The sequence below is a fragment of the Nicotiana tomentosiformis genome, chromosome 1 (genome assembly GCF_000390325.3).
Source record: "Nicotiana tomentosiformis chromosome 1, ASM39032v3, whole genome shotgun sequence".
Lineage (NCBI taxonomy): Eukaryota > Viridiplantae > Streptophyta > Magnoliopsida > Solanales > Solanaceae > Nicotiana > Nicotiana tomentosiformis.
The window spans coordinates 103,062,057-103,079,340 of NC_090812.1; the positions used below are offsets into that span (position 1 = coordinate 103,062,057).

At 34.9% G+C, this 17,284-nt stretch overlaps 1 protein-coding gene and 1 long non-coding RNA gene across 2 annotated transcripts; one reads left to right on the forward strand and one right to left on the reverse strand.

The window, feature by feature from the left end:
* The first annotated feature begins 223 nt into the window (after positions 1-223).
* On the forward strand, positions 224-2,703 carry LOC104087134 (uncharacterized). The gene is made up of 3 exons (XR_684224.4): positions 224-391; positions 535-2,311; positions 2,438-2,703. It is a non-coding gene; the product is annotated as an uncharacterized lncRNA (long non-coding RNA).
* A 14,054-nt stretch (positions 2,704-16,757) lies between these two features.
* On the reverse strand, positions 16,758-17,275 carry LOC138907970 (uncharacterized mitochondrial protein AtMg00810-like). Its single transcript, XM_070198598.1, has 2 exons — positions 17,245-17,275; positions 16,758-17,086 (listed from the first exon to the last, which is right to left on the reverse strand). The coding sequence occupies exons 1-2, from the start codon at positions 17,273-17,275 to the stop codon at positions 16,758-16,760; spliced, it is 360 nt and encodes a 119-aa protein (XP_070054699.1).
* Positions 17,276-17,284: the final 9 nt, after the last annotated feature.

The window sequence follows — 17,284 nt, forward strand, 5'->3', positions numbered from 1 at the left end:
ATCATGCCATTCCAGCTCCATATAGTATTTTATAGTCAAAATATTGGAATATAAGATGCAAATATAAGTGTAGTGGCATTTTGTTATTCAACCCATCTATGAGGCTAATTCTGTAATAGTTTTGTCGGACCTGTGCTGAAATTTAAAATACGACTAATGGACATTTCGAATCCGGAGATTCTACTAACGTATCAAAAAGCTCAGTGGCTGAACTTCCAATGTTGTGATAAACGAAGAGGCAAAGAGCACAAGCTCCCATACCAAATAGTACTGACCAAATATCTTCTTAACATACAAAGAGTAAATATAGATTTAGCTTAGCGCTTAAGATAAATTTCACACAAATTAGAACCTCAGGGTTCAATCACTGTACATTTTCTGGGCTTATCAGGTAAATCTCGTTTAGTATTTTCTTAGTAACTGATTTCGTATGAACTTTTTTTCTAATGGGTTTTTCTTTTTAGCTTTCGGGTTAGTCATTTTTCTTGTGATTATTTTGAATTTTCTGAATTTTGTTTTTGTTCCTGCTGATAGATCTGAAGAAACTGAAGAGTGAAGTGGTGATTGTTGATAGGTATACGTACAAGTATATGTGCGAGGAAGCATTGACACTGTTGTACTAGATCTTCAGGTTTTTGGGATAAAGTAGTGAGGTTGAATCGGTTGTTTAATTCAGAAATGGAGACACTTGTTATTGTTGCTCAGCATAAGAATCAGTACTATGATAGAACTACTAGGGTTCAATCCCATGCTCGATTTGGGCATTTTCGTTCACCTCCTTCTGTTGGTTTTAAGGAGATTAATTGCCGGACTTTTGATTCAGGTGCCGGTATACTTCCTACCCCATTAATATCCTACTCCACACCAAAAAAATCAACCCCAAGTAGTGCAATTTCAATACCAATTAACATTAAAGTTGGTGCTGAATCTAGAAAATTTGAGTCTTTGAATGATGAATTTGCTTACTCTGAACTTTGGGCTGGACCAGCTTACTCAAACTCACCTCCCCCTAGTTCTTTGCCTATGCCCAAATTTTCTCTCAAGCCTAAAAGGACTGTGTCTCTTGACTTGCCTGTTTCACCCTCTGATATTGATTTGCATCCCTTGGCTAAATCTGCACCTGCTTCTCCGACCCGTGAGCGCAGCCCATCTCCGGGCATTTTATTTGATACTACTGACTCTGCGACACAGACTCTTCGTCGCATTCTCAATCTTGAAATATAGATTGATGAGTGTGTGATGAGGGGTTAGTGAAGAACTTATAAATAAGGCAGTTATCTAGTTTGCAAGTTGGTTTTTAAGTAGATTGTATATAGGTGAATAATGAATCAGTCTTTAGCTTGACTTGGTGTTAGTTGCTTAGCTTTTGTTGTGGTGGAACTGGAGAGCAGCTTTGGTTCAATGGTGGATGGGCTACAATAGTTGTTATAGTCTTTTGGTGGTTTAGGTTGTATGAGATGAACAATGGCAGGTTGATCAACATTTCTTGGTAGATTCAAAGCTGATTAGTCTTATAAGCAGACAGGGGTTAAATTCAGTAGTGGTGCAACAACATGGAGGCGTGTTTGTGGAGAGGTCAATGGACAGAAGAATCTTGGTATTGCGGTAGTTTTGGTATATTTGGCAGTTTCCTTGCTGAGCCTTCAGAACTGGTTGCTCAATTATCTTTAATGCTCTGGCTGATCACATTACGTGTGATATCGAATTCTCGTTCTTGATTATACTTTTCTCAATAGATTGTTCATTCCTCGTCGTCTCTTCATAATCAGTTAGCTTTAGTTTGTCAAACAGATTGTACATATACTAGGGCTCTGATCAGGTTAGGTGGACAGCTTTCTTTCAGACTTTTGTTTTATACACTGACTAAATTCTTGGCTCTCTGATCTTGAATTTAGAATCCTTCCCTCTATTACTGGGCAATTCAATATCAAAATCTTCTACTGTATGGAGTATTAGGTACCCCTTATTCCTTACAAATCCATGATGCCTGAATTGGCTGGTCAGCGTTCGTTTCATCTGTGTTCCTTGTCATTTGTTTTCCTTAACCTTGAATAGGATCTAACTCATACTTTCCCTTCTCTAAGTTGTGTTTTCCCCTTCACCATTTTCTGTTTTTTGGAATGAAAATTGGTAAGTGGGACGTAAAAGTTAGTTATATCCTTTTCTTCTCCTGCTCTTAGGTAAGTTGCCTATTGAGCTTTCGTCTTGTGAAGTCTAATAAGGGTCTCCTAAGTGGTTGTTCCACTTGTTTCTCTGCTAAAAGTTCCTTTCTGCCTCTGGAGATTGTTGATCATACCTGGCTGTTGACTAGGTATGCCACTTCTCTTTTTCTTCAATGTGTTATACTTGCTGTATATGTTACTTATAGATTCTGCTTGCTTATCAACCTGTCAAAAAATTTAGTTACTTAAAATTCTCTTTGTTTTTGGGTGTACAGGGCCTTGTTCAGAGTTAGACGAAGATTGTTGAAGAGGCTGTTTTCCATGTTTTTCTAGTTGTTAGCACTATATAGCATTTCATCATAGCGTAATTGGTGAGTTTAATATCTGTAGTAGGTGTTTTTTCTTGTTACTTGCAAAACTGATACTATGCCATGATTATCTAGTTATGTTATGTTTTGATGTTCGGGTTGTTAAGTCTACTTTTGCCTTTGTACCAAGGATACTTTTGCCTTTGTATGAAGGATCAATATTATGGTTTTAAGGTTGTGATATAGACAGTGATAGTTGCTTCAGTTATTTGCATTCCCAGATTATACCTTGTCAGAGAGGAGCATATTTCAAAGTCTTTTTATTAACTGAACCCGTTGAAAAATGTTTTCTTTGATTTTGGGAAAGAACAGAAAGCAATTCATAAGTCATAACAGCCTGTTCGATTGCAGTATACCATATTTTCCAAGTTTACTAGCTGGTGCTAAGCTGTGGCACGAGCGCTTCAAGCCTCGTTGAATGGCTGTAGTGGAGCTGTATTGCTGGCATACCAGTATATTGGAATACGTTCCATTGATCAAAAACACATTCTACAACATAGTAAAAGTACATCATTTTAACACTTCAACTATGATTTGTCTGTATGATTGCAGTTTGCAGTACCCTGTGCCAACCCACAACTAATCATTTATCTGTTGTGAGGCTTCCAAGTTCTATTCTCTCGAAATACCATAATAGGAATGTGTTGGGGGTGAGAAAAAACAGATAGGGTAAATGAAAGGGTAGCGATTCAACTGATTTAATGGGTAATGGCATTACCTGTAAATCTTTTACAGCGATGTATGTACTCTTTCGATCAAATCATCATATTTTAAAGGCGATGTATGTACTCTCTCTGATCTAAAAGTCTTTCCAAAGTGAGGAGGGGGTAGGCGCACAACTAATTTAGCAACTAGCTGAAAAATGTTAGCTAGATAGGCTAATGCAAAATGGCTTTCACCGATAAGAGCTTGCTTATTTAAGCTCTGCCCAATTTATACAAGGTGCTGCTCGTTTCTCTCAGCTAATATTGGCTTGTTTAGTAGGAGTGGTATAATAAGATTTATGCATCTATGCATTATTACAATTTTCTTCAATGAAAACCTGACGTCTTGGAACTCAAAAACATCGAATTTTGATTGACTTCGATCGCTCTAGCAACTAGTAAAGAATCCGTAAGTGAAGTGAGTCTCATATTTAAGATTTATACAAAAAGCAATCTACATGTTTAAACAATTCTATTGTAGAATTTTCCTATGCTAATTCTTTAGTTCATTTTAAGAGGTCAGAATGCTGTATTAATTGGATTTTTTTTTCATCCGTTGTGTTTATCCATTCCCTTCCTTTACAAATGTCCTTTATACACTGTTACCCACTAAGAATTAAGATGTTCGTGAGTTAATGTCCGGTCCTCAATCAATTTCGAAGTTATGATAGAATATTCAACTTGGTAATACCTTTTTTATAGAGTAGATTAGAAGACATTTTCATCCTGGTCGGGATACTTTATTTGGCGAGAATTGACACCTGAAACGACATTGATTAATTTGTTAAATGAAGCAGCATGATGTGAGACGAAAGAGACATGTTTGTTTCTAATGATCGATTGACACGTCAAAAAGTTTAAAAATCCAAAACGATTTTGTCCCACCTCACACATTACCTAATTTTTCTTTAATAGGAATAGGAGTAAAAATAATGCCTCCTCCCTTATCCAATATCTTCAATTGCATTGTTGACCAGATTGATCTCTAATGGACTAAAGATAAAGGTGACAGTGAAGAACACAAACTTGATCAAGAGATTGCTCCTTTCCTCCAAAAACCAATGGCAGCTCATAGTAGGATAATTATAGTTTCTTCTCTTTAAAAGATCTGTTAGTATTTTATAAGTGGAAGAAGATTTTTTGGGAAACACCATGAGCAACAATTTCAAAGAATAGTCCTTGAAGACAGTTTTATTTGTTAAGAAAAACTTGAAGACGATATTCGGTTGCTGTTTGAAAAAAAAGGAATATTTTGAAATTGATATCGAAAATGTTATGAAATATAGCTCAAAGTAACAATATAGAACAAAGAAAAATAAGCTAAGAGATATAGAGAGAAAGAGAGGAGAGATTCTTATTTCTTCTTCAATTGTGTGTATTTTCCTATTTATTACAAGACCTTTATATAGGCATGAAAAGTGAAGAATCACTATTGCAAAATATGTCATTGAACATGTCATTAAGCATTTGAGAGAAAGATCATGGAGGAGGTTATGGAGTTACAATCATAACTCCATAATTATTAGAGTATTGGGAGTTATGGAGATAATGGATAAGAGTAGACATCCACCATAATTTAATTTTCTTATAACACTCCCCCTTGGATGTCCATAGATAATGTGCCTCGTTAAAACCTTATTAGGAAAAAACCCAATGGGAAAAAAAATCTCAGTGAAGGAAAAAGAGTACACATATTTAGAAATACGCCTTTTGGTTGCCTCGTTAAAAACCTTGCAAGGAAAACCCCGTGAGAAAAAACCTTGTAAGGAAAAAAGAGTATAACACGTATTAACTTCCCCTGATGATAGCATCAATTCATATCCCCGAGCCTTCGCATCCCAATTTTGTACACTAGTTTCTTGAAGGTTAACGTTGGTAGAGATTTGGTGAACAAATCAGCCATATTATTACTTGAACGAATCAGTTGCACATTGATATCGCCATTCTTTTGAAGATCATGTGTGAAAAATAACTTTGGTGAAATGTGCCTTGTGCTATCTCATTTTATGAATCCTCTCTTCAATTGGGCTATGCATATTGTATTGTCTTCATATAAAATGTGGGTAGTTTGTCACACTTCAAACCACATTTGTCTCGAATAAGATGTATTATAGACCTCAACCATATACATTCTCGACTTGCTTCATGAATAGCAATTATCTCAGTATGATTAGATGAAGTACCACGATTAATTACTTAGTCGATCGCCAAGATATGACAGTGCCTCCACATGTAAATACACAGCCTGTTTGAGATCAAGCCTTGTGTGGGTCAGATAAATACCCAGTATCGGCATAACCAACAAGATCGGGATTGCAATCATTGCCATAAAATAAGCCCATATCGATAGTCCCTTTTAGATACCGCAATATGTGTTTGATTCCATTCCAATGTCTCCTTGTAGGAGGAGAGCTATATCTTGCTAAGACATTAACTGAAAAAGTTTTGTCGGGCCTTGTAGTGTTAGTAAGATACATTAGTGCACCGATTGTACTAAGATATGGTATTTCAGGAGCAAGAAGCTCTTCATTATTTTCATGAGGTCGGAATGGATCTTTATTTATATCGAGTGATCTCACAACCATCAGGGTACTCAATGGATGTGCTTTATATATCCATATAGAATCGCTTTAAAATATTTTCAGTGTATGCTGATTGATGGATAAAAATTTCATCTTTCATACACTCAATTTGTAGACCAAGATAAAATTTTGTCTTTCCTAGATCTTTCATTTCGAATTATTTCTTTAAACAGTCCACTGCTTTAGAAAGCTCCCCAGGAGTTCCAATGATATTTAAATCATCAACATACACATCGATTATAACAAATTCAGATCCAGATCTTTTTATAAAGACACAAGGACAAATTGAATCATTCTTGTACCATTCTTTCAACAGGTACTCACTCAGGCGATCATACCACATGCGCCCTAATTATTTCAATCCGTATAATAATTTTTAAAGTTTTATTTAATAAATTTTTTGAAAACCTTAATATGCTTCAGAAAAATTTAAATCCTTCAATGATTTTCATTATACGCATATCAAGTTTTTCATGTATTGCCTGATTAAAACCTGAAATGACTACATCCACCACAGGAGAACATGTCTCTATATAATTAGTGCCAGGATATTTACAAATCTTCTTGTGACACAAGTCGTCTTTATGTCTATTGACTTGACCTTTTTTTTTCCGCATAAAAATACATTTATACCTCCACTGACTTTAAACTTTCAGGTATTGGTACTATCCGTCCAACTTCATATTTTTCAGGTGAAATCAATTTTCATTGCGTATTTTTCATTTGGCCAATCATTTATCTTTCCAAATTTCATGACAGATTTAAGCTCAAGATCCTCGTCAATATTAATAATATTGAGCGCTACATTATATTAACAATATCGTCGACGATCATTTTATATCGGTTCTATTATTGCCCAATAAAGACATAACTTATTAAGATCTCTTTATCTCATTATTTTCAGGTACATGAGCCTCTCCCATGAGGTCTTATGAAGTGTTATGTCGTGGTGCTCTTCTAGAGCACTTGCCTCCTTATTATGACCATCTTGAACATTTGCTCCTCTCCTTCTTCAAAGAGTTTTATCTTTTGAACCGATTAGTCTATTATGCTTCATGCATGCCATAGACTCTATTCATTATGAACTTTATTTTATTAGGAGCATTAGCAGTTGGAATATGACATTTAGTTTTGGGTCAGCAAATACGCCTGGCAATATTTTGCAAATGAATTATCACTTGAACTTCAAGTTCACATTTTTTCGTACGAGGATCTAGATCTACTCATAATAATTCATTACATACATTACTTTTTCAACTGCCCATTTTCTCTCCCTATTGTTGGTATCACCAACACATATCCCTAGCCTTATTTGGGGATCCATCTTTATGCATTGTGGTAGAACAAATAAATCATATAGCACATTCATAATTTTAGATGGAAATTATTTGGTTCCTGACCCTGAACCGATTGTGATAGGGAGAACTTATCATAACTTGGCTAGATACGTACAAGTGTTGCTGTATATTAACTAATACATCACATACAAAATTTTATTTTGACAATTTTGTTCTCATAACTAATAGTTTAGCTATAATTGGAGGCATACAATTTCTGCTAAACCAATTTGGATTTAAACCCGCATTATCAAAATAAATCATCATAATTTATATTATGGAACTGTGCTCTAATAATTTGAGCAATCAATCTTGCAAAAGGCAAACTGCAAGTTGATAACAAATACACATGTGACTATAGAATAGATGCATCTATTAAAATCATATAATAGTAAACGATCCACATGGCAGGTGACTGGGCCCATATATTTATCACTTTTTATTCGTTCCAGAAATCAAGGGATTCAATCCCAATTGGTATATCATTAGAATAAGCAGCACAAGAGAATTCTTGAAGAATCTTCTATTTCTTCAATATATACCAATGTAATTCTCAATTAATTTTTCGCATTATAATTGAACCGGGATGGTCAACCGGTCATGCCAACTAATATTTGTTTCAGTAAACCTCTAGTTTACTTGTGGTATGTGATTGCATCATCATGCGTATACTTGTGTAGTATAAATAGAAGAAAAGTCAGGTAGCCTTTTATATTTACCCAGTATGGTTATAGTAATTTGAAGATATTTAGTATTCCTTTCATTTATAGTATCAATATGCCAACCACTTTGGCTTGTACATTTGAAACTCAAAAAGTTTCTTTTGAGACTTACTACAATATTAATGTCATGAACAATTTTACCCATCCGGGTAGTAACAAATTAGCACTTCCGGAGCTCTTAATTGATTTTGTACTATAAGATCTTTTGTCACACCATCCATATGGTGAATATCTCCTTTACGGAGAAAATCATATAATAATAATTGTCATGGTCAAATCATCATAAGCAAAATTATTTTTTGCTTTAATTTTACCTTTAATAACTTTTATAAGGCATGCCAAAATATTTTTGGCGTATCACATGTACGCGACCAATGACATATTCATGTAACCACACAATAATATTTATTCTCTTTATTTCACTCAAACCTCCCTTAGAGGTGAGTTGTGAGTTGTGTGGTATTAATCCAATCATGCATTGCATGTCTTTATTCATTACTTTTATCACATATTGCCATATTCACCTTCATGAATGGGTCAGCATTCTCAATGTTTATCACAAGTCACATTTTCTTCAAAGAATGGAGTATAATCATAGCGACGTGCTTTATTATTTTTTCATACCATTTTGATGGTAAACATTGCCTTCATCTTTTGAAGGATATATTTTGAGAATCATTATTGTTCTCTCATTTTATAATTACCATAATGATGACTATTATTATTTTTTTATTTGTCACACCAATGTTCATTTGTCAACCACTTGTCTTCATTTAGAGTTATTATGCACTGCTATCACATTCACTTCAAGAATGGAGTAAATCAAGTGGGACAAGTGTTATATTTTTTCATGCAAAATACATTATTTTTCTTTAGTCATCATTATATCATCAATATGGCACATTGGGACTCAAACACAATGCCTTACCAATATAAAGGCATGTTGGGCCATACTAAATTGGGACTCAAATTACCCAACTTTTATCATCATGGATCATCAAGACACGAACCCGATGTCTTACTCTCATGGTGCAGTGATACTTAAACCCACCATCTTATCCTTAATCAATGTTATAATAGGATAAAATGTACTATGACTCACCTTTCATTATTATATGCATAAGTTAATTAAAAATGACCAGAACTAATACCAATAAAAATTGGATGCAGTACATATATTCGTGTACTAATATTCTGTATGTAAGCTTGTCAAAATAAATAGTTACATGCAACTAGTGTAGTATATGTATGTTATACTGCACAAAAATGTATATTCATGCATTATTAGGTGTACCCAAGTATCTAAGCTTGTAAGTGGATATACTTGAATTCAGAAAGAAAATACACTTGAAAACAAAAACAATCTCAAGTAACCTCATTATTACTAACATGTTTTGTTTCTATACAGAAGAAGATGAATAATCAATAAAAACTTCTTGGATTTAGTCAAAGTAGGATGTCATATTTTAATGATGCAAACACTATTTATAATCATATTTTGGATATATACTACTGTCAAGAAAACACTCTTGTTATCTAAGTCTATTGATAATTACTTCTATTCATATTTTCATAATGCAAATCAATTAAGAAGCAGTCTATTAAAATCATCACATCCTTATTCATAAATAAAGAAATTATGGTGAAGTGTGAATATCATCTTCTTCTACTTCTTCTTTTTTTTTTAAAAAAAAAAACAGAATTAAGAAATACTAAGTATGAATATATCTCTTTCTTGCAAAAGAGAGAAACATGTTGTATCAGATAATTTTAAATCAGAATCGACAACTTTAAAAAAAGATAACCTACCGTGATAGTTTGAGACTCGTGCTGATAACGTGTTATGAAATATAACTCAAAGTAACAATATAAAACAAGAAAAAACAAGCTAAGAGATATAGAGAGAAAGAGATGATAGATTCTTATTTCTTCTTCAATTGTGCGTATTTTCCTATCTATTACAAGGCATTTATATAGGCATGAAAAGTGAAGAATCACTATTGCAAAGTATGTCATTGAACATGTCATTAAGTATTTGAGAGGAAGATCATGGATGAGATTATGGAGTTACAATCATAACTCCATAATTATTAGAGTATTGGGAGTTATGGAGATAATGGAAAAGAATAGACATCCACCATAATTTAATTTTCTTATAACAGAAAAAGGTATTTTGGGACTAAACTTTTTCATCTAGCTCCAAATTGGAACTAGGTGTTTCTCTAAAAAGAAAAAGAAAAAAAATAGTAATATATTAACTTTTACGGTGCATTCTTGATTTATAAATAGTCATGCATCTTGATGATAGATAACGTGTGTTATGTGTCACGCCCTGAACTTAGAGGACAAACACAACACACGATTTCTTTAAACATGTGACCGAGTGAACTAATATTTTTCTCGTTGTAGACCGGGACAATGCATGTTGCATGTTAAAATAGACCTCAAAATTTAAATCATAAACATTCGGCTCAATGACCCAAAATCCTTTCAAAAATTATACATAGTTTCATGAATACAATACCAACGCTCTAAACATAAATACACGATCCACAGTATACACAGAGCTTCTATTACAATCAATACTTAATTACATAAATAAAGTAGACTCGAAAGTATCAACTGGAATAATATCGGGCTCACCATAACATCCGGAGATGAGAGGGAGATGCCTAGTAAGAGTCCACGCCGTCTAAAAGTATCACCAGATACATCAAATAAGAGATACAATACCCTGACAAAAAGGACGCGAGTACATAAAGAAAATGCATTGCCAACTTTCTCACATAAAATAAAACAAGAACATATATAAGAAACATGAAGAAATAAAATACATATTCGAACAACATAAGTTCAATAAAATATTTCATAAAAGATTCACTTAGCAATTTAAATTATAACCATTTTATTTCATAAAATATATAAGAATTTGAGTTTTAAAATAACTTATTATCTTTCGTGGGAGTTTATTAGTTACCGATATGACCATCGCCACCATGTGTACCTCTTGGTGTTCCGTACTTTAGCCCGTAACAGATTGGGCGCTCACAATGTCGTATGGGATCGAATTAACAAGTTTTGCTAGCTTAATCCCAAAGAAGGGAACCCGTTCCAAGGGTGACTATCTAATTGTCTCAGCCAATAGTACGACCACAGCCCTACACGGGCATGTGTAGTTTTTGGTATTGCGCACTTTCAGCCAATACCTTCTCAGTTACATAATAAAACTCCCGAAATATTTTATTTCATTTGGCACTTTAAAATCATTACCTTTGAGCTAAATAGCCCCATAACATTATATTTTCTTATCATGTTCGTTTGCATGGATCATTCGAAAATCATCAAATCACATTCATATTCATGGAAAATCATTAACATCATGTTCAATTTCGTCTAAACTTGAAACAGTCATAATCATAGTCATTTTCATTTTGAAACTATATCATCATGTTCATTTAAAATCTTGAAAACACATAATTATAACACTTTGTGAAATATAGCATTTGAGTATTTTCATTTCAAAACATATGGATAATGCATGATTATTTGTCCCTCACAATCATACATTAACATTTCATAGAACTCTTAGACATGTAGGCATACTTAAGAAGACATGGAGTTTTGAAGAAATAATTCTATGTAAAGGTTCGAATCAACATATGTTAGATGTTCTTCTAGCTAAGTATTACTTCGGGTAGCCCATACAACTTAATTAGACTTAAACTACACAATACAATGGATATTTGACATTAACAGTCCATTTGGTTTTTTCATAAATCCAATTCAACCCACACAAATATCCATTTTCACATAAAAAATTTAAATCTTGTAATTCCATATTGGTTCATTCCTTTCAAGTATGGAATTTAATTTAATCAATAAAAAACACTCAATTTTATTATTTACATTAACCCGACATTGTCCATCTTCTTTATTATTAACCATAGCTTAGAATATTCATTTCAAGAACTAGTGCTTCATACAAATAATATTTTTTACTTCACAACACATTCTACGTATATAATTTATGAACATATTAAGTGCAGGGTGAAGAAATTACCTCATGGTAGCCAAATCTTGAATTTTGAATTTCTAGGTTTTCTTAATCAAAATGAAGATTCAAATAAGAATCTATAGATCCCAAGGTTTAATCTTATTAATATTAGTTTTGGGGAGTTGGAATCAACTAAAAAATTATTAAACCTAATCTTAGAGTGTATTTTTGGAGGAAGATCTCCTCCTCTTCTCTCTAGAAGTAAATACCAAGTCTAAGAACTAAATCTTATTTTTCTAACACCACATTTCAGCCCATTTAATAAAATATGAAGGTTTGTGTAGCCTTTTGGTCCCTTGCGTAACTTTGGTGCGTAGGCTATGCATGGCCAGACCTTCCCTTTCTCTTTCTTGGCAAGTTTCTGAAATTGCCTACGCAAGGCTGCGTAAAATGGTGCATAGGTTGCTAAGACTAGCTTAGTTGCTCTGTCACCCTTCAGCTGAAAAGGTTATGACTTCTTGTAAGAATATCCAAACAACAAACAATATGAATTGTTAAAAACTAAGCTAAGAGGCTCAATTGAGGTATGTTGTCTAAACTCCCTCTTCTTAGAATTAAATCCCACGGTATTCATGCAATCGACGTAAGTCCCAAATTGAACGTCCTAGAAATTGCTATCCCGAATGTGCTTGCTTTGCAAATATATGTGTAATATGTATTCCCATGCTTTCATCATGTTATCTCGTCATCTGAGGAAATGTTCAAGGCTTAGAATATGTGCTAATATACCTAGACTTCAAGTCAAATTCGATTAAAGACTGTTATGCCAAATTATGTGAAAAGCCTCTATGTGCCTTGAATTCTAAATTGCTCACATGTGAAATCAAGAGTCTTGAATGAAAACTGTATTGTTATTGATGATAATAAAAATGTTGGATTGTGGAAAAGAACTTGAATTATGAAATAAAGTCAAGTGCCAAGAACGACTTTATAATTAAAGCCACTTGTGCCAATGTGCTGAAAAGATGGGAAAGAAATATGAATTAAGATGATCAATTGAAATGGTTGAGGTCTTGAATGAGATGGCTTAGCCGATCGGGTCGAGATCGGACTCTGTGTAATAACACGGTGGTATTGTGAGTAAAATTATGAACATGGTTGATATCTCAAATGAGATAGCTTAGCCGATCGGACCGAGATTGGACTCCGTATAAGAACACGGTGGTATTGTGGACTGTGGTATATTTGCACTAAAAACCATCCAACCTAATAATGCGGTAATTGACTTAAAAAGTTATGTGATCCTTAACTTGATGTTTTGATATTATTTGAAGCTCTTATTGAATTCTTGATTGTTCCTCTTGTATTATTATTCATTCTATTGAGATGGTGTTTAGCTATACATACTAGTACTATTCGATAGTACTAACGTCCCTTTTGCCGGGGGCGCTGCATCTTTAAATGGATGCAGGTGGTTCCATAGCAGACAGTGTTGATCACAGATAGTATTGCATCCTCTTCTCGGTGGACTCGGTGAGCCCCATTTCATTCCGGGGTCATATAATATATCTTTTGTTTATATTGTTGTACTTTTTGAGATATAGTCGGGGCCTTGTTGCCGGCACCTTCTTTACACTCTTTTGTATCTTTAGAGGCTCCGTAGACGCTATGTGGGTTGTATATGGGTGCTAGAAAGGTCAAACGGATTATGTTGTATTTTGGACTTTTGTTCTACTAAATCACAAAATGTATGTATTTTGAAACTTAACAGGGAAGTAGCAAAATAAAATGGTTTAGTAATGTCTATATATATGGCCATTCTACTGTTTAGCTAATAAAAACATGCCTTCTCTTATCATAAGCGAGTTGGGTAGAAAGTGTCTAACAGGCTTGTTCGACCGGGCCCACTCGGTTGAGCGCCGGTTGCGTTTTCCGAGGTTGGGGCGTGACACAGCCAAGCTGCCCTACACATAGCAAGGAATCCTGTGTTTCACGAGTGTACGAAACACATTGAAGTGGACTGCCATTTTGTACGAGACCAATTGAAGGGAGGCCTGATTTCTCTACACCAAATTTCAATTGATAACCAATTAACCGATATTTTTACCAAGTCCTTGATAGGGATCAAACATTCCACACTCCTTGGCAAGTTGGCAGTGAGCCCCTCACCTCCAACTTGAGGGGGTGTTGAGATTATTCATTGAATTTATTCTTTTATTCATTTCTTGTAATGTAGTTAGTGGAATAGTTAGTGAGTTGTTAAATGGGAAGTGACAGTTGTCACTAGTTAGTTAGTTAGTCCAGTGATTGGTACATGTTCTATAAGTAGGAACTCTAATTACATTTTTCATTTTTGAGTTGATTAAATGAAGAGATCAGCTCCTTTTCTAGAAACTTCAGTTTCATTCTTCCCCTTTCTGTACATCCTCTGATTTCTCCATTGGATCTCCTGCTGAGCTCGTGTTCCTTCCATTGGACTTACAATTTCACACTCTGGTCGTAGTCTTAAGATGGTTTTTCGGAAGAGTCTCTGCGGGAATCACTAGTAAAGAAACACTTCATTCTGAAATGGATAGATAAGTTATAAGACATAACCTAAGAATGTGACTTGATTCAAGAAGTTGTAGTAGAACCCCATTTCAAGAAGTTATGTGCAAAAGAAAGGTGGGTGAATGTAAGCTTTCTCGTAGGAAGAGATTTAAGTTGGTTTCAATTATGTTCAAAGATATATGATTTTATCTTATAATGTAAAGAGAATAGTGATAACGATATTACACGAGGATGTATAAGAACTACAGTATAAAGAGCTGATGTTTCATATGTTTTAAGCAGTGTAAGTTCATGTTTATGAAGTTTTATGTATCATGTTATGAATGAAACTCATGTGCTAATGTCTCCACGGCTTAGAGACTCAGACTTTTATGCAAAGTTAATGTTTATGAGGAGAAGGTATTGAGGTGATTAGTATTGTACCTTCTTAAAGTACCTCGTATGGCTTGTGGATAAATCTCTTGTTTGTTTTTTGTTGTTAGCTGACAGGTGGGTAAACCTACATACAAAGAAGACTCTGCCTAAATTTTTAAAAATTTAAAAAATTTGTTAAAATTTAAAGCGCTAAGGAAAATGGTGAGTGACAAGAAGCTTAAGAGTTTGTTATACAGATGGATGGGGCTAAGTTTCAACATTTAAGAATGAATATCCCTAAGTGAGGAAGAAGGTAAAGCCCAGTAAATTTTTGTAAGATTTTAAGACTTAAGTGCGTCAACAATAATAAGAGTAGCATTTTATATACCAAGATAAACTACGGATTGGAACCATATTACATGTTCATGATAATAAATGAAAGAGGTATATTAAAAATGATTTAGCGTATAAGGAGAGCCCTAGAACCAAGCCGGGTTAGAAACTATGCAAATGATTTAAGTTTCAAATGAGCTTGTAAAGATTCAACTTTAAATGAGCACAACTCTCAAAATACAAAGAGTTATATGATGAACGACCTATCAAATGAAAGGTCTATGACTATTTTAGCAATATAGCAAAATTGAACTCAAAATTAGGAAAACGATCATAATTCTAGCTCACTTGAGCATTCTATCAAACACTATGTGTGTATTAAGGTTTCATGGCCCTTTTTATGAAAGACTCCACCAACCCACACTCCATTCTTTTCTATCTTTAACTCACAACCTCCCCACATACCTTAGGAACACATGCATCCAAGGTAAGTACTCTCATCCTCATGAATTACCTTACTAATGTCCAATTCTAGTTACATTTTGAAATTAAGAGTTTGGGTGATAGAATCTTACCTCTTAGGAAGAAGACCTAGGTGCCTCTCTTGATAATCTTCAAAGTTTTAAGTGAGAATTGAAGAGAAATTTGATGAAGATCACTTTCTCCCTCTAGAACTCTCTCTCTCACTCTAAAAATATCAGAAAATAAGTTCAAAATGGTCCAAGATAGATATTTTAACGGAATAGGGTCGAGTTTAAAAATCTCAAAAAATGAAGCTCCGGAATAGGTTCTGCGGTCGCATATGTGATTGCATAATGATTATGCAGTCCGCGAAATGACCGCGAAATTTGGGTGCCAAAACTAGAAAGGAGCTGACCAGGTCTGCGGTCACTATGCGGCCCGCTGACCTGTTCTGCGGTCGCATAATGCACCGTAGAACGGTTCTGCGGTCGCATAGTGCACCGCAGAATCTCCCTCCGAAAAATCCCAAAGCGGTATATGCGACAAAAGTGCGGCCGGTCGCATAATGGGCCGCAAAAATGACATTAAAAATGGCCCAAAAGACTGCTTCACTCTGCGGCCATTCTGCGGTCCGTAGAGTGGTTCTGCGATCGCAGAACGGGCCGCAGAAATATCTACTTCTGCCCAACATTTTCCTTCAACTCCCCAGTACACTGTTCAATCCAAAAAGTCCGAACCGTGACTATTAACCTCTACGCTTATTTCAGCATCACGAAAATCTCGGTTTTTAGGAAAATTTTATGGGGCCTTACAGGCTTTCGCATAATATAGGAATAGGCAAGGATAGAGGAACAATTAGCTTAGTGAGAAGCCTGGAAAGCCAAACAAGCTCTCTAACAACCATCCTAGCTGACCTGTACTCAGCTTCTGTAGAGGATATGGAGATGGTGGATTGCTTCTTAGATTTCCAACTAATAGGACTGTCCCCAAGTAATACAATGTATCCACTCACTGATTTTCTGGATTGGGGATAGGTTGCCCAATCAGAATCACAGAAGGCTTGCACTGTGTAGTCTGCATCATTAGCAAGAAAAATTTCCAAGCTTGGGTCACCTTTTAAGTACCTTAGGACATAATATGCAACCTTCAAATGTGGTTCCCTGTGACTTTGCATGAACTGACTAAGATGTTATACACTATAAGCAATTTCTAGCGTAGTGTTAGTGAGGAAGTTGAGCTTCCCAATCAGCTTCTTGTAGTGGGAAGGGTATGTTAATAAGGCTCCTTCATCAGCTTTCACCTTCACAGATGAATCCAGAGGAGAAGTCATAGGAGGACAATCTATACAGCCAAATTCTTTCAAAAGATTCATAGTAAACTTCTTCTCTGATATCAACACTCCTTTGTTTGTGTATTGGACCTCTAAGCCTAGGAAGTAGTGAAGCCTCCCCAGGTCTTTTATCTTGAATGTGTTGTGTAAAAAGTTTTTCAAGGACTCAATCTCTTGCAAGTGAGTACCTGTGACAAGAACATCATCCACAAACACTACTGATCCTTCATCCTTCTTATAAAACTACCCCCTAGAACATAATGCTTCAGTTAATTTCTCATACTACTGTCTTCTTGCTTGTTTGATTCCATACAAGGACTTGTTTAATTTGCACACTAAACCTGACCTCTCCACATCCACCCTGGTGGCACCTCCATATACACCAC